Consider the following 25,491-nt stretch of genomic DNA (forward strand, 5'->3'; position numbering starts at 1 on the left):
TAGAGAGACAGAGGTACAGGGAATGGCAGACCTTGGTTCTGTTGCTGCTTTTTTAGTTCAAAGAACGCATCATATCAAAGCGTCATACTTTGGGATATAATTTCCTGATCCCCAGCATGAGCAAATACAGAGCTGTAGTTGAGTTAGCCACAAAACTAAATATTGTTTTCCTGTTGCTGTAAGAATGAGAGTGGAAAATGTCTTGTCAATAGATATCTAAAAGTATGGGTAAAACTTGTTTTACAAGCGGTTGGTCATTCAGCAAACATTTAAGCACCTTCTATGTTCGTGGAACATAGATAACTAGAAAATACAAGCTGCTTAGTTTAGCACATTGTGGCTGTTTGTACTGACTGGGCTGCCAGGTGTGCCCGTAAGAGATCTATCCGTTAAACTTGCTGAGTTGTGCTTCCAAATAACTTTCTTATTTTTAATGACTTTTAAATGCAGATATAGTATTGATGTTTTTAAAATGTATTTTTTTTAATTTATTTTTTTTTAAGACAGAGTTTCGCTCTTATTGCCTGGGCTGGTGTACAATCGCGTGGTCTCGGCTCACTGCAACCTCTGCCTCTCAGGGTCAAGTCATTCTCCTGCCTCAGCCTCCCAAGTAGCTGGGATTACAAGCACCCGCCACCACATCCGGCTAGTTTTTGTATTTTTAGTAGATATGGGGTTTCATCATGTTGGCCAAGCTGATCTCGATCTCCTGACCTCAGGTGATCTGCCTCCCCTCAGCCTCCCAAAGTGCTGGGATTACAGGTGTGAGCCACGACACCCAGCCTAAAAACATTAAGTATTTTAAGCATAATACGCTTTTGAAATTGAAACCTGAATTAAAATATATAAAATATACATTTGCGTATTTTAAAGTAATTAAGCCAGAAAACGCCTTAGGCTCTATTTATAGAGACTGGTAATCCATAGTCAAGTAGTAGTTTTCTGTACTCTGCCTTGGAAATATTGACTCCAAAATATTGTACTAGATTTTCGTTGCCGTATTTTCAGATGAATATTAGCAAAAGGGCATATCCAGTGAGGGCAAAAATGAGATGGTAAACTATCTTGCTTGAAGTATGGTTGAAGGAATTGGTGGAAAAAGACCCGGGGAAATTCTGATAGCTTTCAAGTATGTGATGAAATAGAGAAAGCGAAACTGAGGAAATGAACAAGATAATTTAGGAGTAGGAATGTTTAGGGATAACTTTGGAATTAGCACACAAAACGTTTCCTGTCAGGTAGTAAGCTCCCAGCAATGAAAGTGCCCGCTTAAATCGCTGTGAGATACTTTCCTGTTTCAAGATTTTAGCTTTACTGGCTTAAAGAACTTAGATTGACACTGTAGGACTGTGGTTTGCAGAGGCAGGACTTGGTACTTACCCAGTTCATACCAGGTAATTCTAATACATTACAGGGATCAGCAAACTTTTTTTCTGCAAAATGCCAGATAGTAATATTTTAGGCTTTGCATGCCCTATGGTCTCTGTAGCATCAACTCTATTGTTGCAGTGCAAAGTATTGTTAACATTATGTAAACACAGTTTGTTAGCTGTGTTCCAATAAAACTTTATTTACAAAAGCAAGTGGTGAGTTAGGTTAGGCCAGTGGGTCATAATTTGACCACCCTTGCCTTAGTAATGAAATCTAGAAATAGAGTTCTAATGTAGAGAAAAGCTTTCAATTTAGAGATTAAAAAAACAGGTTGTCGGGCCGGGCGCAGTGGCTCAAGCCTGTAATCCCAGCACTTTGGGAGGCCGAGGCGGGTGGATCACGAGGTCAAGAGATCGAGACCATCCTGGTCAACATGGTGAAACCCCGTCTCTACTAAAACTACAAAAAATTAGCTGGGCATGGTGGCACGTGCCTGTAATCCCAGCTACTCAGGAGGCTGAGGCAGGAGAATTGCCTGAACCCAGGAGGCGGAGGTTGCAGTGAGCCGAGATCGCGCCATTGCACTCCAGCCTGGGTAACAAGAGCGAAACTCCATCTCAAAAAAAAAAAAAAAAAAAAAAAAGGTTGTCAAGATGTCATTGTCTTCTTGTTCTGAAAGAGTACACATCAAGTGTTCAAAATAGTGAATTGCCTGATGAATTAAGAAGTTTTCCAATATAACAGTCAGATGACAATGGAGAATCTGATACTATTTTTTATGCTTCATTTCTGCTACTTGTGTTGTCCTTAAAGGGTCATTACTTCTGCTGGGCAGTACTGTCTACCCAACTGGACCGCTGATGCAGACCCCGTCCTTACCAACAAGTTAACGCAGGTTCAGGCCTTCTGAGAACCGAAAGATTTTAAGTACTTTCTTCCTAGACACAGTAACTTTTAACAGTAATTTTAACATCAGATGAAAGAAGTAAACAGAAATCTCTGGTTATCTAGGCATCTGTGGTCACATATTTTTTGCTCCTAAGGTCATACAGCAGAGCCTTTCATATTACCTGTTAGTCTGTTGGTCTTTAGTTTATAGTTTGTAAAATGGTGGTCACGTGTCAACTCTGACTACAAGAGGAGATGCCACTATCATCAGGCGGGTTGGCCTTCACTGAGAAGTGACCATTGACTGCTAGAAAACAAGGAAATGGGAAGCATTCAGCATCCTGTGGTTGTTGGTTTTAGGGTCAGAAATGTACCTCGAAGTCTCCACCAAATTTCTCAGTAATCCTGAAGAGCTTGCTATTTATGTTTTAATATAGCACTGTAATTGGTGCTTATAATGAGACTGTAATTCATTAAAAAAGTAAATTGTGAATTGTGCACACGCACACACACACTCTTCTAAGAAAATAGGCCTGCTCTATTTTGAGCAGTCCTCAAATTGAAATAACTTATTTCAATATATAGCAAATGAGGATAAGTGAAAACAGTTTATTTACTGAGTTCCGGATAGCAGTGATTTATTCGTCAGTTTGCATATGCGTCTTTAGTCCTGGCATTCTGAACTCAAAACCCCAAAAGAGTGGTTCCTTGACCCTTAAAATGTTTTATTTTTAGTAAATACGTTTTTAATTCTGTGACCTCAAACCTCCCAACTACATTAGTATTTCATAATTTTACAGTGGTTTATCCCCTCTATTGCTTTAAATTTAATAATTTCATCTTCTTTATCAGTATTTAAGTTTTTCTGTAGTTTAAAGGCATTTTTATTTAAAATTTTATATATTCTGATTCCTTAATTTTAGGGATTTTTCTCTAGACAATTGAGAATATGTAATTTTATACTTTAATGTTTATTTGATTATAACCTACCTTTGAAAAACAATTTTTAAAGAAATCTGAGAGAATTAAAAAAATCATTTTAAAAGCATCATGTCATCTTTAGCTCAAAATACTTCAGAGACATTTGTTTTTTGTTGTTGTTGTTTGTTTGTTTGTTTGAGACAGGGTCTTCCTCTGTCGCCCAGGTTGGAGTGCAGTGGCACCATCACAGCTTGCTGCAGCCTTGACCTCCCAGGCTAAAATGACCCTCCCACCTCAGCCTCCTGAGTACCTGGGACGATAGGCACGTGCCACCATACCTGGCTAATTTGTTTGTTTGTTTTGTAGAGATGAGGTCTTGAGCCCAGGCTGGTTTCAAACTCCTCAGCTCAAACAGTCCTACTGCCTCAGCCTCACAAAGTGCTGGGATTACAGGTGTGAGCCACAGCCCCCAGCCCAGCATCTCCTTTTTACTGGTGGTGTACAACATAAAATTCAGAATTCAAACTGTAGCATGGTTTTACATCTGGCCCCTACCTGCCTTTCACCTCTCCTTCTTTGTTACATACTCTGCCTATTCCCATGCACTTTAGACTCAAGTAATAAAAACAGCTTGTATTGCTAGGAACAGGCCGCATTCTTTCATGGTCTGACAGTCTTGTGGCAATCTAGAACACCTTCCTATAGGCCGTCTTACATTCAGATCATACCCTCTCTGAAATTTTTAATCTGTAATATTCTACTGAAACCTTCCCTAATCTCAGCCTTTTCCATTGTTCATATTCTGTCTTGCAACAGTTATTACATTGTTAAGGTTGTTTCCCCAGTAAACTATGAGTCCCCTAACAGCAGAAGGAAAGGCATCTTTCTTACCTTTGTTTTTGTGCCATACTTAGCCTAGAACCTGACGTTAAACAGGTACTTCTCAAAACAAAAAACAAAACAAAACAAAACAAAACAAAAAAACGAGTGGAGAGAGATAAGAAGGGATACCTGACACCTCAGCTGGAGATAGCGGTAACATTTAAGTAGGAATCTGGGGAACTGGAAGCTGCTGGGAAAGCACCGCGCCGGCATGCGAGTCCCCTCCATGCTCTTCCGGGATTGTGTGCGGGCCTTGCTGCCTTCAGCTATCAGCACTTGAAATAGAACTTTGTGACGCTCCTTACTTGCCTTCTCAGTGAAAAAAACAAAAACCTTTTCTACCCTACCTGGTGCCAGCACTGTATAATTCCCAATAAGCTTGAAAAGAACATGTTGGTAATACTTTACAAGTTCATTGCTAATGTTTGACATTTATTAAGTGCTTACTGTGTGCTGATCTCTATGCTTAGGTATTTTTCATATATCACCTCATCCAATCTTTACAACAATACAATGAAGTAGATGCCATTATTATCCCAATTTAACAAATGAAGGAAAAATGAAGTTCAGTGACATGAACTAAACTGCCCAAGGCCATACAACCATTGACTAAGGGAGCCGAAACTTGAATCTAGTGTAGATTCAAATTAGAGCTCATTCTCTTATTCACTACCAGTAAATATTGCATGGCCATAACTGAAGCCCAAATAACAGCATGGTTATAGTGTGGGCTTTAAGATCATCCAGACCTGGTGGATTCAAAATCCATTTATTGGAGGCAAGTGACTTCACTTCTGATCTACAGTTTTCTCATGTAAAATGATAATATCTACCTCAAAAGAGTTACTGCCCACCCAAGTACATTGTGCATACTAAAAAAGCAAATGTTAGTTTCATTTGCCATTCTACACTTCTCTTTATTTGAACCCTGGGGTAATAGTTTGTACAGAATAAGGCCTGGCATGAGAAGACAAATAACCATCTGACAAATAAGAAAGCTGTCATTCTGTCTACAGAATGTCAACCAGTGCCTGCCTTCCAGGATCAACAAGGGTTTTCTTACCATAATCACATTTATTCTCTTAATGAAAAGGGTGTGTCTTGAGTATTTCATAGTTAATTACCCATAAATGTAAAATAAGGAATAAAACCAGTGATCTGTCTGCTGTACTAACTAGGCTTCTTTCTTGGGAATACTTAGGGAACAAATGAGGTTCCCTGTGGGTTATTTATTACATAAAGTGGTTGCTCCCATAGCTGCACAACTGACCTGTCAGTGCCATTCAGCAGAGAAGTCATAAACACAGCTGCTGTTTTTGTGTGGTTTGTGGTTTTGGTTTTGTTTTCATTTGAACTTTTTTATGCAGCATGTCATCATTTAAAAGTAGTCATTTGGCGTTTTCCCTTGCATTCTTCAAATTTTTTGTATGTTTTAAAAAACTTAAGTCACTTCTATAATCGTTCACACAGATTGATCCATCTGTTCTTTTTACTAGCCAATGAATTTTTTTTACATATAGGAAATAAGACAATTATTTTAAATTCTATCATTTCAGTGGATCTCTAAGTTTGAAGAAAAATAGTTTCAACTATCAAACATAATTTTCTTATATTCTTCACTGTTTCCAGTTAATTTCTGTATATCCATGGGTTGGAAAAGGCTGAAAATTTCTGCTATTCCTACTCTTCACATCCTTCATCTGTTGCAACTCTGAAGCCTACATAATTATTTGTTTGTAACCAAGAAGTGGTACAACATAAACATCTAATCAGTTAGGCCCTATTGCTCTCTTTAAGTCACACGGGGTATGAGGTGGAGGTGGATTAAAGGGGGCAGGCATAGATTCAGGGAGACCATTCAGGCCTTTGTAGTGGTCTGGACAAGAAATAGTGATGGCCTCATCCAGGGTACTAAGCATGGTAGAGATGGAATGTCGACAGAATGGAAAGAGAATTAACCAAGCTTGTTGATGGGTCAGATGTTGATTGGTGTGTAAGAGACAGAGAGAGGAGTCAGGGACGGCTGGTTTCCTCCCCTCTGCTTGTGTTTGTTCAACTGTTGCTCATCTGTAAAGGATTCAGTGTGTGTTACCTACTATGGGAAACCTTCCCACCCCAACCTCGATGACCCCACACTAGGTGCTTTTGTAGTCCATGGTGGCATGTATTCTGTTTTGTAACTGTGGATTTAATTACCCCACACACAGCGTACACGTAATCTTCATATTATTTGCTTTGTCTTGTGAAGGCAAGGGCCATGTCTATCTTGTTCATCATTAGATTCCCACACCTAACAGGGTCCTGAGGACAGCACCAATGCGCTTTCAGTGAATAAGCAAACTGTGTCGTTTATAGCTGTTACCTGCAATACCTGATAGACTACGCAAGTGTGGTAGGTTAGCTGGACCTTCTTGATTCATTTCTCTAGTTTAACTTTCATTTTTTTCTTATTTGGTATCTCTCATTTTGCCTTTTGATATACTCTTACAGATTTGCTCACTGAATAAAAGAAAATACAGTTATAAACAGCAATAAGTAAACTTGTGTTTTATGGCTTTTGATAGTATCTTCTAAAAGAACCCCCAAGATCGTTGATGTCTAAAAAAATTAAGGGCTTTCAACTCATAAGAACATGTAATAATTTTTAAAATATTACAAACTGGTTGGAGCATTGCACTAACAGAGAGTCATGAATCTTATTTATGGGTAGATTTATTTCCATCAGAAGTATTAGGACTAGGTTATTTGAGAAAGTAGATAGATCATTACAAATTCATCATCATACTTCAAGGAAAAATCATTGATAACACTTTATAATATTGTGAATATGTACCTAAATCACACTTTAAGAACAGAATGTCTAAGATGCCACCTAGATAAGAATCAACACGAAAAGCAAAAGGGAAATTACAAAGATTGATTTAAGAAAGAAAAAAAGACTAAGCCATATAATTTCTCATTATTACAGGTCGAGGACAGGCAGTGAAAAAGGAAAAGGATTTGACTTCTGTAGACATGGTTTTACTTAACATAGGAGCAGTGGACCCATGTCTAAAGGATTCTTTCTGGCCCAAGTTCTGTGTTCCATAAGATAGAAGAGAATGATAAAGGTGACATGCAACGGGAATTTCGGGTTGAATTGCAACTTGCTTTTCATTCTTTCCATAGCCTCATCTCTGCCTTGATGAAACCTGACTTAGGAAATCCACTCAAATATAATGTTTTCTTAAATGACTTTATTTAATTAAATACAAGTGGGTTTTCTACTCTCTGCTGAAATAAATTCTTTATAGCCTAATTTAGAGCAACAGCCTCGATTAAAATATTTAAGATGAATTATTACTACTTAGCTTAATCGAGTCACACTATAGAAAATGACTTTTTACATTTTAGCAATGTTAGCAATGTATTACTCTGTAGTTGCGTCTCCTTTAACATATGTTTTCCTTCTTTGGTTTAGGTTTCTGCTTTGGGACAACCATCCATCTAATTCCTTAAAATAGTTTTATATGTAAAATTTGCAAAGAATCAGAACAATGCCTCCACGACCATCATCAGGCGAACTGTGGGGTATCCACTTGATGCCCCCAAGAATCCTCGTAGAATGTTTACTACCAAATGGAATGATAGTGACTTTAGAATGCCTCCGTGAGGCTACGCTAGTAACTATAAAGCATGAACTCTTTAAAGAAGCAAGAAAATACCCCCTCCATCAACTTCTTCAAGATGAATCTTCTTACATTTTCGTAAGTGTTACCCAAGAAGCAGAAAGGGAAGAATTTTTTGATGAAACAAGACGACTTTGTGACCTTCGGCTTTTTCAACCCTTTTTAAAAGTAATTGAACCTGTAGGCAACCGTGAAGAAAAGATCCTCAATCGAGAAATTGGTATGATACAATATCCTATTCTAAAATGCAAATAACTATGATGCTTAACCATTGTCTCTTACTAAAATATTTCTGTCTAAACCAATACTTTTGTAATCTTAAATAGCTTTCTAAATAAAAATCATTCTAAATCTAAAGTATGTTTTACTATCAAACTGTGGAACTACTTTTAACACCTTGTTATTATTCCATAAGGTCTTATTTAAGAAAGATCATTTGTGGAGTGACTTAGATTGGTTATATCTCAATTTTATTGTTATTTTTTAAATGATGGGAATAATGTTTGCTGTCTTTGCTCTAAATTGATGAATATATTATCTTTTGTATATTAAAAATATTTGGTACTTTGTCAACTCTTAATATATATGCATTCATCAAAAAATTTTTTCAGCTAGAGGAACTTTTTTTACTCTATTGTGATCTTCCAAATCTACAGAGTTCCCTATTTGTGAGAAACGTGTTCATATGGTGTATGTAATAGAATGTTATATTCTTTATGTAATTTTATTAAAGGGTTTGCTATCGGCATGCCAGTGTGTGAATTTGATATGGTTAAAGATCCAGAAGTACAGGACTTCCGAAGAAATATTCTGAATGTTTGTAAAGAAGCGGTGGATCTTAGGGATCTCAATTCACCTCATAGTAGAGCAATGTATGTCTATCCTCCAAATGTAGAATCTTCACCAGAATTGCCAAAGCACATATATAATAAATTAGATAAAGGTAAGAAAATGACCAATCTACTCTAATCATCACTATCGTGCAGTCTTCTCCCTGTACCGATATTTTTGTATAGTCTTTTTTTTTTTCCAGCTAGATAGTAAGCTTCTTGAAGGCAGGGACTGCTTATACTGACAAGATATAGTTGAATGCTAAATACAAATTGTGTACCATCAATATTTATTTATTGAATTTTTGTGAGAATATGGTACTGATTTCTTGGTAAATTGTCTGTAAAACAGAAGCACTATAAGTTTCAAATTTACTGTTTTTTAGGATTAGAATTAGAGCTGATTATCTTGTCATAAATAAAAACAAGTATAAATAGAAACATTTTATCAAACTTTGGAAAAACTTTATACATTCTTATTATATGTCATAAATATACCAGAAAAAAATAAGTAATTTTCTTAACTATTAAATGCAGTAATTAATTCTGATCATGAGTGATAATATGTAGGTAGATTTTTGACATTTAATATATCAGTTTCTAGAATTAAGTGAACAAGAAACTATATAAATGATACTGTATTCCAAATACATGTAATTGTATCAGATAAATGTATTTTCAAGATAACAAAGTGAAAAGTATCAATTTGAGTTAACTCACACTATTAAATTTAAAATTCTGTTAGTAGAATAAGATATCTTATTGCAATTTTATCCATATTTTTCAAAGTAGTTTAAGGCAACATAAGATCTTTCAAAATTCTTTGCTATTCTAGCATACTTTTCTAAGTGAAATGCTCTTTTCATTTTCCCCAATATTTTTTGTGAAAAATGTTCAACATATAGATAAGCGGAAAGATATGTACTGTGAACACCCAAGCCTCTCTAAATAGTTTCAGTCTTCCTATTTTCTCCATCTTTCTCTTTTCCTTTTTTTTTGGCCTTCTGGCTTAATTATCTTAAAAGGAGAAAAGTAGATAATCCATATCCTCTCCCTTCTTCATTTTCCTACCTTTTCTCCCTCACATTTTCTGTCATTCTAATTCAACATCTTTAAGCCTCCATTGGTTCTTTCTTTACTTCCCATAGTTACAATAACTCTTTCACCCTAGGCACTGTTGAATCTTTGATACTGTCATGAATCACTGTTCATAGGGCTGGTACCCGTGAAGTATGTCATGCAGTTTAGAATGGAAATTAGCTGGGTCTCAGATACTTACGACCCACTTACCACAGTCTTGTGAGATTTGGGAATGGTCTGGGAGCCTGCTCAGATACAAACATTTTCTGTTTCTATCTGATATTTACCTAGATTTAATTAGGCTGATTAGAAAGCATTTCTGATATGGGTAGAGTGATGATAGTGCACATGTTGAAATTTCTCTCTTTGAAAAATGAAGTAGATATGGTGATTGCATCTAATAATATTTTCCTGTTATAGGGCAAATAATAGTGGTGATTTGGGTAATAGTTTCTCCAAATAATGACAAGCAGAAATATACTCTGAAAATCAACCATGACTGTGTGCCAGAACAAGTAATTGCTGAAGCAATCAGGAAAAAAACTCGAAGTATGTTGCTATCCTCTGAACAACTAAAACTCTGTGTTTTAGAATATCAGGGCAAGTATATTTTAAAAGTGTGTGGATGTGATGAATACTTCCTAGAAAAATATCCTCTGAGTCAGTATAAGGTGAGTAACGAGTTTCAAAATACTAATTTTTAATTTAAAAAATAATCACATTGAGGATGAGTATTGTATTTTTAGGGTATGCTTTTTGATAAGTAATATTAGTAAATAGCATTTGTAAGTTTATTCTTTTAATTCTGTAATTAATTCATTGAGAGGCTGAAAATGTTGGCAGATACTCTAGCTCCCAAATGTAGGTATTTCATGGGGTTTCTTGGTGGTGGTGTTTGTCTTTTGAGACAGGGTCTTGCTCTGTCTCTCAGGCTGGAATGCAGTGGCCTGATCATGGCTCACTGTGGCATCAACCTCCTAGGCTCAAGCAGTCATCCCACCTCAGCCTCCTACGTGGCTGGGACCACATGCATGTTTCACTATGCCCAGCTAATTTTTTTTTTTTTTTTTTGAGACAAAGTCTCACTGTATTGCCCAGGCTGGTCTCAAATTCTGGACTCAAATGATCCTCCCACCTCAGCCTCCCACAGTGCTGGTATTACAGGCATGAGCCATTGCGCCCAGCCTATTTCATGACTTTTATCCCCGCCAACCAACGACCCTGGAATGGAATTAAAATAGATATTTCAAAAAACCCGTGACCTACTGTTAAGATATGCTATTGGTACTTGCCTGCTCTCTTTTTCTGTTTATTAAATACCTATAAGAAGCAACTACGTTTATGCCAAGCATATGTTGAGTACTAATTTACAATGCCAAATAAAACCTGGTCCTGGCCTTCGTGTTGCTTATTGTCTAGTGGGGCATATGGGTAAGAAAATAATATGTATGTAGTAACATTTATTTGAAAAATCTCGGCCAGGCATGATGGCTCAGGCCTGTAATCCCAGCACTTTGGGATGCCGAGGCCAGGAGTTCAAAACCAGCTTGGCCAACACGGTGAAACCCCTTCTCTTCTAAAAATACGAAACTTAGCCGGGCGTGGCAGCACATGCTGTAGTCTAGCTACTCGGGAGGCTAAGGCAGGAGAATCACTTGAACCAGGAGGTAGAGGTTGCAGTGAGCCGAGATCACACCGCTGTACTCCAGTCTGAAACAGAGCAAGACTCTGTCTAAAAATAAAAAATAAAAAAAAACTCTATCCTAACTACTATTTCAAAATTCAGACCAGTGTATTTTAATATTTTTTGTAAATATATATCCATAATGTTATTGGTCTCCTCTATTTGTGGTTTTTTGTTTTAATTTTGACAAAACTAAAGTTTCTCAAGAAATGTTGAACAAAAAAGCAAGTGAATAGCAGCAGCCTTTGGACGGGACATCAGTACGAGTTAGTAGATTGAATGACAGAGGCGTCCTTCGTGAGGCCGCTTTTCTGTTACCAAATACAGTGTTTTTGTAATGAGTATCCTGTGATCCTTTTGTTTGTTTGTTTTAGTTAAGGGTAGAACTATACTGTGAAAAGTTGACCTTGATTTTTTCTTTCATGCAGTTTATATTCAGAAGTTTTTGGTTGATCTCGTGCTTCAGCCTAAATCCTAAATGTTAGTATTTTAAATGTTGTAGCAACTACTAATAAATGTGGTCCATAATGTTTAATTTTTTATCACCTTTGCAGATTAATACGTAAATTCTCCTAATACATGTTACTTCTAAAATGAAAAATCTTACAGGAAATGCCCCCCCCTTAATCTCTTACAGTATATAAGAAGCTGTATAATGCTTGGGAGGATGCCCAATTTGATGTTGATGGCTAAAGAAAGCCTTTATTCTCAACTGCCAATGGACTGTTTTACAATGCCATCTTATTCCAGACGCATTTCCACAGCTACACCATATATGAATGGAGAGACATCTACAAAATCCCTTTGGGTTATAAATAGTGCACTCAGAATAAAAATTCTTTGTGCAACCTATGTGAATGTAAATATTCGAGACATTGATAAGGTAAAGTCAAATGCTGATGCTTATTATTTTATATAAATTATCTTATATAACTTTTTTCTTGAACTATACACTAATCTGTTGGCCTATAGTATGTTTTCAGATGGTTAGGGAACACTCAAATCTCCAAATGTAAAAATATATCATGAATTTTACTTGAGCTTCCATCTTCCTTAGCTATTATACAGCTCATAGTCCTTTGTCAATAATTCTAATATTCATAATTCTAGCTCTTAAAATAAAAAGTTTTACAGAGTTCATTTGGCAGAAAGACCTGAGCCAACCTTAAGTGAGACTTTTTATAATCTTTATTAACCCCACTTAGTATAAATATTCATGTGTCTTACTACAGAAATATTAATGCCTTTTTGAGATACTGCTTCACTAGGTAAGGGTTTTAAGTAAAATTTAGTATGTGTACCAATTTAGCTTTCTAAAATATGGGAAAACTCTGAATTACATACCTGCCTTAAAGGGATAGCGCGCCTATATTTATGTTTCCATTATTAGTGGATGAAGGCAGCAACTAATTTTGGTGAAGGCTCTACATCACTATTAACTTATTATATATGTGAAGAAAAGGAGAACAAGCTGTATCTGAACAAAAATTCCATGGTTTCATATTTGGTTCTATCTAGTGTGTGTGTATGTTTATGTATGAGGGTATACGTTTGTATATACATACTTTTTTCTTTTAGATCTATGTTCGAACAGGTATCTACCATGGAGGAGAACCCTTATGTGACAATGTGAACACTCAGAGAGTACCTTGTTCCAATCCCAGGTAAGGAAGTACAGAGATCTATATTTCCAAAGGTTATATTAGTGTTTAGCAGTGTGATCAATAAAAAATTGTATATTTTTTAAGACCTAGCCTGGGCAACAAAGCAAGACCCCATCTCTACAAAAAGTTTTTCTTAAAAATTAGCTAGGCACAGTGGCACATGCGTGCCTGTAGTCCCAGCCATTAGGGAGGCTGTGGCAGGAGAATTGCTCGAACCTGGGAGTTCGAGGCTGCAGTCAGCTGTGGTTGTGCCACTGCATTCCACCTGAGTGACAAAGTGAGACCTGATCTCTTAAAAAAAAAAAAAAAGTATATTTTACATCATTAGTTTTATACAAGCTATATATTAATAAATTACCAGAAATGTGAATATAAACCAGCAAGACTTTCTGTCAAGTGATTATCAGTCACAGGATTATTTTATTGATACTGTCTAAAGTTTTATCAGAATAGTTTCTGATTGTCTCTTTTCATTTTATCAAAGAGAGAACAAAGTATGGTTATAATTTTATGCTAATGATACCCCACATTAGATTTAAAAGCTAGCATTTTATTCTTTTCCTATCTCCATCATCATTTATGGCCAGCAACTCTATAACCACACTACTCTGAGGCAGTCTCAAATCACTACCGAGAACAGATATTTATGGCATTCAAATAAAGGATCTTTGGGAGCAAATTAATTTCTTAGGGGGAGAGGGAGTTATCGGGAACATTTTAAATTATTACTGCCTGGATGTGATAAAGAAATAAAAAGTATTATAATCCAGTAGTTCACTATCCTGTCATTTCTTTGCTTCTCCCTATCATTTGGGAATGAGTACCCCTGAAAGTAGTAGCAGTAATGTTGCAAGAGAACTCAAATTGTTAATGGACTTTATAATAAAATAGCAGTAGAGCTAACTAGTGACTCCTTCAGACATAAATCTCATAATGAATTTAGACTGACTTCCAGATTAAGATGTAGTTCTGGTCTTGTTGCTAAAGATGGCCACCCTCACAGAGCCTAGGTAAAGTTCAGAGATGATAGCCTTGTCGGCCCCACAGAAGAAAGTTCCTCAGCCTACCTAAACCATTGTAGGTCAGAAAGTGTATCATCCAGGTCAGAAATGAGCTTGTAATAAACAACTTCAGGATCTTTTAAAATTCTTGCTAAAGCAAGAGTTTATACTCACTCATACTGTATGCCTCACACTGATTAGTAGGGTGCTTGTAGAAAGGAAAAAAAAACAACATTTGAGGAAATAATGGCCAGAATTTTTCCAAATTTGGTAAAAACTATAAACTCATTAATCCGAGGAGTTCAACATGCCCCAAGCAAAGACCGCAAAATAATAGTGGATAGAATTATCCTAGCTGTTTCAAGTACCAAAAGTTAAACTATCTTTATAAAAGTAAAAGGCCGGGCATAGGACTCACGCCTATAATCCCAACACTTTGGGAGGCAGAGGCAGATGGATCATTTGAGCTCAGGAGTTCGAGACCACCCTGGGCTTTATAGCAAAATACAGTCTCTACCAAAAATACAACAAATCAGCCCAGCTTGGTGGTACGTACCTATAGTTCCAGCTACTCAGGAGGGTGAGGTGGGAGGATCACCTGAACCCAGGGAGGTTGAGACTGCCGTGATCGTGCTGCTGCACTCCAGTCTGGGGGCAGAGTGAGACCCTTACTCAAAAAAACAGTAAAAGATGAAAATTCATTTAATAATATATGATTAAAATGTCGAAATTGTAGTAAAACAGCTATTTAGAAAGGACTACATTTATCTTTTTGTAAGCGTTCTGTAGTCTAAAAGGTGAAGTATTTATGGTAGTAGTATAAAAATTTAAGTAAATTTTTAAAACTTTTCCGTGCTTACCAAAACAAAAAAAAATCAGAGATAAATGAATATGAAGTTATTACAAAGATAGAAAAGTAGATTTTTTAAAATTCTTACTGATATTATTTGTTCCAAATCTGTGCTCCCTTTATGCTAGATAACTTAGATGCTTTATGATTTCTTTGTAAATGTTACCAGTATCTCCCAAAATTGGAATCAGTTTGGACTATACACACACAACCATTTTCTAGAAATAAAGAACTCAATTGAGTGAGTGTGTGTATATGCATGTCTGTGTGTGTGTTGTACGATGGATGGACTTTAGAAGAAAAGAGAAGCGTGCTTTATTTTGTTAGCATGGGGCTGAACAAGTAGATTCATAGGACATGGCTCTCTTAGAAAGTATATAGAACACTTCTTATTAATTTATGAGCAGTTCTAAAGATTTAGGAGTAATAAAAAGTTGGGTACATTTAAGTAGATGTATCTTTAATTTTTCTTTTTTTGTTGTTTGTTTTTTGTTTTCTTGAGACGGAGTCTTGCTCTGTCACCCAGCTGGAATGCACGGCATGAGCTCAGCTCACTGCAACCTCCACCTCAGCCTCCTGCATAGCTGGGATTATAGGCACCCCCCACCATGCCTGGCTAATTTTTATATTCTTAGTTAGTAGAGACGGGGTGTCGCCATGTTGACCAGGCTGGTTTTGAACTCCTGACCTCAGGTGGTCCACCGGCCTCAGCCTCCCAAAGTGCTGGGATTACAGCTGTGAGCCGCTGTGCCCAGCCTAATTTTTCTTTAATCATGGTGGACTTACTAAATCCCACATTTTTCTTTATATATTTCTACAGTTACATTTATTGCTGGGCACAGTAGTATGCGCCTGAAGTCCCAGCTACTCAGGAAGCTAAGGACAGCTGAGGCAAGAGGATGGCCAGAGCTCAGGAGTTCAAAGCTGTAGTGCACTGCAGTCATGCCTGTGAATAGCCACTGCATTTCAGCCTGGGCACATAGCAAGACCCTCTCTCTAACATGAAAATAACATTTGTTGTTTCTTTTACCTTTAGAATTCTTGCCAAATTTCCCCATTTTGAATGTGTCTTCTTTCTACAAATAGACCATATTTTAAAAATCTTTGTCCATACTTGAGCAATACTAGAATAAGTGGAACCTATTTTACTGATGAGGTTTATTACTTAGTTTGGCTAATTAAAAATAGAATTTTTATACAGTTTTATTGTTGATTAAGAGTTATTTTATTTATAATCAACATTAGACCAGAGTGATAAAGAAGACATTTGAAAAGCTTTTAAAATTACTGTCTAACATATGAGCTTTTATCATGGGCCAATTGCTATTCTGATTCTAATTCCTTTGCTTGTGTTATCTCATTTAATCTTAGGAGACAGTTAAAATTTGAATAATTTTTTATCTTGTTCACTTTTGTACCAATGTTTTATTCTTCACTTATGAATGTGAAGTTTTATTATCTTTTATAAAGTATTCTTAAATTCAAATACTTTATGTATCCATCATTTTATTTGCATACTGATTTATTTAGATTAGTGGGTCCTTTTGGATAAAATTATATTATGTATAAAAGTAAATATAATAGAAAAATCTCATTTTACCTTGTTTAGTTTTCCTTTTCCATTTGACTTTTTATGAGCAAAATTATATAAATATATATAAATATATATATTATTTGCAATATGTTTATATTATGTATATTTATAATATATATAAATTTTTTTAGTGAAGTATGTACCACAGAAACATAAAAGTATACAAATCATAATTGTATATATAGTTTAGTCACAAAGTAAGTACCCATGTCTTCTGTTTTTAACAAATGCATACATTTCTGTGGTTTTATTCCTAGAATTGGAGCTGGGTCACAGGGTATACATATGCTTACTTTTAGTAGATTATGCTTTCTAAATTGATTGTAACAAATTATACCCCCGTAGTCTTAGTGTATGCGATTTCCCGTTACTGCATAAGCTTACCACCCCTTGGCATCATTAGTCTTTATAGTGTTAGCCATTCTTATGTCTAGTGATATCTCCATGAGATTTTAATTTGTATTTTCTGTGTGACTGACTCTCTTTTCATGTTTATTAACTATTTGAATATGATCTTATCAAATGCCTACTTCAGTCAATCTCTTGCCTGTTTTTCATTTGGCTTATCTTTTTCTTGGTGATTTGTAGGAGTCATTTATGTACTTTAGATGAAGACTTTTTTGATATATTATTTTTCTTTAAAATTTTACATAGGTGGAGTGAATGGCTGAATTATGATATATACATTCCTGATCTTCCTCGTGCTGCTCGACTTTGCCTTTCCATTTGTTCCGTTAAAGGCCGAAAGGGTGCTAAAGAGGTAAAGTGTTTCGAAGGAACAATTAACGTTTACCTTTAAAAACTCCTGCTGATTATACTACTGATTGAATTTTTCACAAAATGAATATTATTTTATATTTGAGAAAATATTAATAAAACCTATTTTTAAATGTTTAATAAATGCATCATAGAAGAATACTGTGGGAGAGCTTCAGGAATTTATTTATGATGAATGTTTTGAGTTCATATTGATACCACTTTTCAAAATGCAAAGTGACTGTATAACCAGGATTGTATATAAATATCTGTCATGCTTGCTTTGGTTCATGTTTTCTATTTGTAATTAAAGAAAATACATGTAATTTCAAATGGGAAAAAGGAAAGAATGGGCTTAAACTTTGAAAAATCAGTGTGGTTTTTTTTGTTTGTTTGTTTTTTGTTTTTTAGGTATATTCCATTATTATAGAGATGATTGTTGAATTTTCCTTTCTGGGGAAGAAAAGTGTTTTGAAATGTGTTTTGTAATTTAGACTAGTGAATATTTTTCTTTTGTTTTTTAAGGAACACTGTCCTTTGGCATGGGGAAATATAAACTTGTTTGATTACACAGACACTCTAGTGTCTGGAAAAATGGCTTTGAATCTTTGGCCAGTACCTCATGGATTAGAAGATTTGCTGAACCCTATTGGTGTTACTGGATCAAATCCAAATAAAGTAAGGTTTTTATTGGCATAAATTAGATATTTTTATGGCAGTCAAGCCTTCTCTCCTGTGTATATATAATAGCTTTTCTTCCATCTCTTAGGAAACTCCATGCTTAGAGTTGGAGTTTGACTGGTTCAGCAGTGTGGTAAAGTTTCCAGACATGTCAGTGATTGAAGAGCATGCCAATTGGTCTATATCCCGAGAAGCAGGATTTAGCTATTCCCACGCAGGACTGGTAAGGCAGATCACTGAGTTTATTAAGTATTAGTCATAATCTGTAGATTTAGGTGCATACTTTCTGTATGGAAAAGGATCCATGTATTTTACTGGCATAGATACTGTGAGCTCTAGGACCAGCATTGCAATAGAATTAAGTTCTCTATATGCTGATAATTTTACCGCAGCTCTGCTTAAAGCCCTAGGCTACCTTCATTCAACAAATGTTTATTGAATGTGGGCTAAGGCACTAGGTAATAAAATCGTGAACTAAACCGACCTTCATTGAGTATGTACTCTAATGGTGAAAGTGGACATGAAGCAGATAAAGCAGAAGTACAAGATTGCAGTTGACCCCTGAACAACATGGGTCTGAACTAAACTGGTCTACTTATATGTGGATTTTCTTCAATAAGTATATTGGAAATTTTTTTAGAGATTTGTGACAATTTGAAAAAACTCAGAGACAAACTGCATAACCTAGAAGTATCAAAAAAATCAAAGTTAGCTATGTCATTAATCCATAAAATATATGTAGATACAAGTCAATTTTATCATTTATGACCATAAAATATACACAAATCTATTATAAGAAGTTAAAATTTATCAAAACATACACACACACAGACCATACGTGCCACCAGTCGTAGTCAAGAGAAATACAAACATAAAGATGCAGTATTAAATTATATCTGCATAAAATTAACTGTAGTACATGCTATACTACTGTAATAATTTCATAGCCACCTCCTTTGCTGTTGTGGTAAGCTGGAATGTTGCAGATATCCACTTAAAATGCTATATAGGCTGGGTGTGGTATCTCACACCTGTAATCCCAGCACTTTCAGAGGCCGAGGTGGATGGATAACCTGAGGTCAGGAGTTTGAGACCAGCCTGGCCAACATAGTGAAACCGCGTCTCTACTAAAAATACAAAAATTAGCCGGGCGTGGTGGCATGCACCCGTAATCCCAGCTACTTGGGAGGCTAAGGCAGGAGAATTGCTTGAACCTGGGAGGCGGAGGTTGTAGTGAGCCGAGATCACGCCATTGCACTCCAGCCTGGTCGACAGAGCAAGACTCTATCTCAAAAACAAAACAACAACAATAAAAAAACACTATGTAATGTTAATCATCTCTACATGAGCGCTTCATCACTTCAGTAAATTGTGTATTGCAGTAAAAAGTGATCTCTCACAGTTCTTGCATATTTTTCATCATGTTTAGTGCAATGCCGTAAACCCTGAATAACACTATGAGGCCTGGACGGAATGCCTCTAATGATGCTGGAGGTGCTCTCAAGAAGCAGAGAAAAGTCATGATGCTACCAGAAAAAGTTGAATTGCTTGATACGCACCATATATTGAGGTCTGCACCTGCAGTTTCCCTTATTTCAGACAGACAATTCATCCTGTAAACAGACAACATAAACTTGTTTTTTTTTTTATAAGAGATGGGATCTCACTATGTTGCCTGCACTGGTCTCAAACTCCTGAGCTCAAGTGATCTTCCCTTCCCACCCTCCCAAAGTACTAGGATTACAGGTGTGGAGCCATCATGCTTGGTCAAAAGACAACATAAATGTCCTGTATCAGTACAGTACTATAAATGAATTTTCTCTTCCTTATGATTTTCTTAAGATTTTCTTTTCTCTGTCTTACTCTATTTTAAGAATATAGTGTATAGTACATATACAAAGTAAGTGTTAATTAACTGTTTATATTTCTGTTAAGACTTCCAGTCAACAGTAGGCATTTGTAGTTAAGTTTTTGGGGAGCCAAAATGTATACATGGATTTTCAGTTGTACAAGAGACCAGTGCCCCGTCCCCAGTATTGTCCCAGGGTCAGCTGCATAAATCATGGTAAGTGCCAGGAAGGACAAAACAATAGTGAGCTAAGAATAACTAACTGAGGATTTGTGTGGAAAGGTAAATATATGTATATTGGGCTTGGGAAAGACCTCTCTGAGATAGTGACCTTGAAACTGAGACTCAAGTACAGGCAGATGTCTGAGGTATTGTGAGCTTGATTCTAGACCACTGTACTAAAGTAAAAATCACAATCAAGAGTCACAAATGTTTTGGTTTTCCAGTGCATATAATAATTGCATTCACATTATACTGTCATCTGTAAAGTGTGTGATAGCCTTATGTCTAACACAACAATGTACACACTTTTAAAATATTGCTAAGAATGCTAATGATCATCCAAGCCTTCAGCAAGTTGTAATTTTTTTGCTGGTGGAGGGTCTTGCCTCAGTGTTGATGGCTGCTGACTCATCAAGCTGGTGGTTGCTGAAGGTTAGAGAGGCTACAGCAATTTCTTAAAATAAAACAACAATGAAGTTTGCCACATTGATTGACACTTCCTTTCATGAATGATTTCTCTGCAGTGCATGGTGCTATTTGATAGCATTTTACCCTTCTTTCAAATTTGGAGTCATTACACTTACCAGCTGCATTAGCCCTGAACAAGAGTGTCAGCCTGAAGCTTTGACGCCAGGCATTAACTCCCCTTCTCTAGCTGTGCAGGTCCTAGATGGCGTCTCCTCCCATCATAAGAATGTTTTGTTTACACTGAGAATCTGTTGCTTCGTGTACCACCTTCATCATCATCTTGGCCACATCTTCTGGATAACTTGCAGCAGCTTTTATACCAGCCCTTGTTGCTTCACAGCTCCTTTTTTACACCTCTTAAACCAACCTGTGCTAGATTCAAACTCTGATAATAGTTTCTTTTGCTGTGCAGAAGCTCTTTAGTTTAATTAGACCCTATTTGTCTATTTTGGCTTTTGTTGCATTGCTTTTGGTGTTTTAGTCATGACATCTCTGTCCATGCCTATGTCTCGAATGGTATTCCCTAGATTTTCTTCTAGGGATTTTATGATTTTAGGTCTTAACATTTAAGTCTTTAATCCATCTTGAGTTAATTTTTATATAAGGTGTAAGGAAGGGGTCCAGTTTCAGTTTTCTGCATATGGCTAGCCAGTTTTCCCGACACCAGTTAGTAAATAGGGAGTCCTTTCCCCATTGCTTGCTTTTGTCAGGTTTGTTGAAGATCAGATGGTTGTAGATGTGTGGTGTTATTTCTGGGGCCTCTATTCTGTTCCATTGGTCTGTATCTCTGTTTTGGTGCCAGTACCATGCTGTTTTGATTACTGTAGACTTGTAGTATGGTTTGAAGTCAGGTAGCATGATGCCTCCAGCTTTGTTCTTTTTGCTTAGTGTTGTCTTGGCTATGTGGGCTCTTTTTTGGTTCCATATGAAATTTAAAATAGTTTTTTCCAATTTTGTGAAGAAAGTCAGTGTTAGCTTGGTGGGTATAACATTGAATTTATAAATTACTTTGAGCAGTATGGCCATTTTCATAATATTGATTCTTCCTAACCATGAGTATGGAATGTTTTTCCATCTGTTTGTGTCCTCTCTTATTTCCTTGAGCAGTGGTTTGTAGTTCTCCTTGAAGAGGTCTCTTCACCTCCCTTGTTAGTTGTATTCCTAGGTATTTTATTCTGTTTGTAGCAATTGTGAATGTGAGTTCACTAGAGATTTGGCTCTTATTGGTGTATAGGAATGCTAGTGTTTTCTGCACATTTGTTTTGTATCCTGAGACTTTGCTGAAGTGGCTTATCAGCTTAAGATTTGGGCTGAGATGATGGGGTCTTCTAAATATACAATCATGTCATCTGCAATTTGACTTCCTCTTTTCCTAATTGAGTGCCCTTTATTTCTTTCTCTTGCCTGATTGCCCTGGCCAGAACTTCCATTGCTATGTTGAATAGGAGTGGTGAGAGGGCATCCTTGTTTTGTGCTGGTTTTCAAAAAAAAGAAAAAGCTTTTCTTTTGAAGCTTCTTTATCTCTCTCAGTGTTCACAGAATTTAAAGAGTAATGGCCTTGCTCTGGATTCGGCTTTGACTTAAGGAAAAGTTGTGGCTAGTTTGATCTTCTATCTAGACCACTAAGACTTTCTCCATTTCAGCAATAAGGCTGTTTTGTTTTCTTACACTTCGTTCACTGAAGTAGCACCATGTTCACCGAAGTAGCACTGTGTTCACCGAAGTAGCATTGTGTTCACCAAAGTAGCACTTTTAATTTTCTTCAAGAACTTTTCCTTTCCGTTCACAACTTGGCTATTTGGCACCAGAGGCCTAGCCTTTGGCCTATATGGCTTTTGACATGCCTTTCTCACTACACTTAATCATTTCTAGTTTTTGATTTGAACCAGGAGAAGAGGCATTCTTCCTTTCACTTGAACACTTAATGGCCATTGTAGGGTTATTAATTAGCCTAATTTCACTATAATTGTGTCTCGAGGAATAGGGAGTCCTGAGGGGAGGGAGGAAGATGAGCAAAGGTAGCCGGTGGAGAAGTCAGAACTAACAACATTTATAATTGAGTTCACCATCATCATTGGCTCATGGTTCGCCTAGATGTATCAAAGTAACATCAGAGATCACTGATCTTCGATCACAGATCATCATAATGTTTAATGATGAAAAGTTTGAAATATTGTAACAATTACCATAATGTGACACAGAGACAAAAAATGAGCCCATGCATTTGGAAAAATGGTGCTTTACATAGGGATGCCACCACAAACCTTCCGTTTGTTAGAAATGCAGTATGAAGTATGATCAAGCAAAGCACAATAACACAGGGTACGTCTGCATAAGTATGTTGTTAGTTGAGCTTGGAAGCAGAGGAAACAACAGGCCTTCACCATGTTAGCCCAGGCTCCTCAGGAAGGGGTGTATATACGATGGAATTTAAATATTTATCTTTTTTTTTTTTTTTTTTTGAGACAGAGTTTTGCTCTTGTTACCCAGGCTGGGGTGCAATGGCGCGATCTCGGCTCACCGCAACCTCCGCCTCCTGGGTTCAGGCAATTCTCCTGCCTCAGCCTCCTGAGTAGCTGGGACTACAGGCACGCACCACCAGGCCCAGCTAATTTTTTGTAGTTTTAGTAGAGACAGGGTTTCACCATGTCGACCAGGATGGTCTTGATCTCTTGACCTCGTGATCCACCCGCCTCGGCCTCCCAAAGTGCTGGGATTACAGGTGTGAGCCACCGCGCCAGGCCGGAATTTAAATATTTATCTATTTGTCTAATCTTGGCCATAGCTTTGGAATCACAATATAACTAGTTTTAAGAACCATTAACTCTCCCTGATTTCTCAAAGGCAAAGGTGTCAATGCCAGGACAAGATGTCTGTGTTCATTGGTGTTTTTTTTACCCCCGTTTCCAAATATATTACTTTTTCTTTGGCCTTGTTGGCTACAGGTAATCCAGCCAATGAATTTTGGTTCAAGAAGCCTAAAATATGCCTGTCCCAGTAACAGTAATGGCAGTACCAAGAGGCAGCCTGATATATTGCACTTAAGAAGTTTATTGATTTATAGCTGCATTCTCAGTGAGGCATTCACCAACATTTTTTGTAAACCGAATTATCTTTTTTGCATATATAATTTAAAAGATATGAGTTTCTTTTTTGAGCAGTTCTCTTCGTAAGGATTGATATTTGATGACTGTATTCTTTCTTTAAAAAACTTTTATTTCAAAGAAAAAGGAAATTTGCTATTTTATAGTGGGATAAAACTTCTCTTTTTCAGTTACAGTTTGTATCTATCGGAAACTTCTGTAAATCTAAGATACAATACGGGATCTTAGTTTTTCTGTATCTTAAATATTTTACTATTTCATCATCCTAGAAATTATTTCATCCATATTCATTATTTCCAACTATGCTAAAAAAGAATAAAAATCTAAAAGAAGGATGGAAGAACCTAGAAGGGTGGTGAAATACTGAAATAAATCATCACTATCACACCGTCCCCCAGTTTTCTTACAGCATTGCACAGTGCCCTGCATCATCTTTCCAGAAGTGTAGAAGTCTGCAAACACTGTCTTTGTAATTTTTTGTTTGTTTCGTTGTTTTTTTTTCAGGCTTTCCTTGGACACTTGAGAATTCAGAATTTTTCACTTTTCACCCAGAATGATGACAGATGAAAACTGACAGAGGAAGATATTTCACAAGCCATTAGATAAATCATAATATGAAGGCAAAGGGATAGATAGTAGCACTCTAGAGCAGAGTTTCCCAACCTCAGCACTGTTGATATTTTGGACCAAATAATTCTTTGTGGTAGGAGCCGTCCTGTGTGTTTAATCCAGGGGGTTTAGCATCCCTGACCTCTACCCTGCTGCAGGCCAGAGGTGCCGTCCTCCTGAGTGATGGCCATCAAAAGTCTGCAGGCATTAGCAAAGGTTCCTGGTAGGGCAAGGGGGCAAAGTCACCCTGGTTGAGAACCACTACTACAAACTCTACTCGTGCTGGAGTTTCTTATATAAATGAAACGTCAGGTGACAATACCTACACTGTCTCTCAGTTGTCTTAAGTCTTCTCAAACTCAAGATAATGATGAGTAAAGAATATATTTCTCACGAAAAAAGGAAATTTGTATTCACATTCAGTTAGGCATTCCACCAGAATAACTTAATCACACAATATTTTGTGAAAAGAACCTGAACAACCTCATGTTTTACAATATTTTTTTCATCTTTTATGATATGCATCAAAATTTTCTTTTTTATTTCCTTGAACTTGTAAATCTACTTTAAAAATTTACTTGATACACTTTTTAAATGAACAAATGCTGAAGGTAGCTGTGTCTACAGATGTGACTATAAGGAAAAAAATGATGTAGAAATAAAATAACTCTTTGAGTTGATTATTCTAATTGGTATTTACAACTATAAAAGTAGAAATATTTTGCAGTTATAGAGGAAAAAAGATGGCTTCAACATTTATGAGCTGTCAGAGTTTTTAAAAGTATTGCATTTTGACAGTGTAGTTTCTAGTTTGACAATGATATTTTTATCTTCAAGACCAGGAAAATGTGGATAAAAATTCATTTTTATAATATTTGAATTCTTATTAAAATGATTAATAAAATTGTTTTCCCCATCACTTTATTCTTCTGAAATTATTTTTCATTTAAAATGTAAACAAAAATAAATAAACAGTAGTGACTTCTTTTCCTGATAAATCGAGGACTGAGTATGTATTTTCTCTTTCCTTGACCTTTGCAATAACCTCTTAGCTGGTCTCCCTCCTTCCACAGAGCAGCCATAATCATCTTTATGAAATACAAATCAAGTCATGGCATTTATCCTTTAAATAGCTTTCAATAAAAATAAAATCCCAACTTTATACCCTGGCCTGCAAGTTTTACATGGTCTGAATTCAGCTTGCATTTCTTCTTTCTCTTATCTGTTCCCTATCAGGCTCACTGGCTTTCTTCCTTCATAGCAAAGTAATTCTTTGGGGTGGGATGGGCAGAAGGAAGGCTTGCAGTGTTTTCTCCACCAGCAATAGTCTTTCCTAATCTTAGTGTGGATGGTTCTTTCATGTTACTTG

The 25,491-nt window shown here is 36.4% G+C and overlaps 1 protein-coding gene across 4 annotated transcripts in view; it reads left to right on the top strand.

The window, feature by feature from the left end:
• PIK3CA (phosphatidylinositol-4,5-bisphosphate 3-kinase catalytic subunit alpha) overlaps positions 1 to 25,491 on the top strand; it is a 95,404-nt gene that overhangs the window by 46,356 nt on the left and 23,557 nt on the right. For 3 of the 4 annotated variants that reach the window (XM_017506291.2, XM_017506295.2, XM_017506293.1), the window contains 8 exons: positions 7,523 to 7,950; positions 8,464 to 8,673; positions 10,061 to 10,311; positions 11,962 to 12,207; positions 12,903 to 12,988; positions 17,088 to 17,193; positions 17,715 to 17,867; positions 17,959 to 18,093. In XM_017506291.2, coding sequence (XP_017361780.1) covers positions 7,599 to 7,950; positions 8,464 to 8,673; positions 10,061 to 10,311; positions 11,962 to 12,207; positions 12,903 to 12,988; positions 17,088 to 17,193; positions 17,715 to 17,867; positions 17,959 to 18,093 — 1,539 coding nt within the window. In that variant the 5' untranslated portion in view covers positions 7,523 to 7,598. Of the gene's footprint in view, positions 1 to 3,872; positions 7,173 to 7,522; positions 7,951 to 8,463; positions 8,674 to 10,060; positions 10,312 to 11,961; positions 12,208 to 12,902; positions 12,989 to 17,087; positions 17,194 to 17,714; positions 17,868 to 17,958; positions 18,094 to 25,491 lie in introns of those variants that run through there. The other variant, XM_017506294.2, reaches the window with a different exon arrangement.

Source organism: Cebus imitator, unplaced genomic scaffold (assembly GCF_001604975.1).
Source record: "Cebus imitator isolate Cc_AM_T3 unplaced genomic scaffold, Cebus_imitator-1.0 Scaffold353, whole genome shotgun sequence".
Taxonomy (NCBI): domain Eukaryota; kingdom Metazoa; phylum Chordata; class Mammalia; order Primates; family Cebidae; genus Cebus; species Cebus imitator.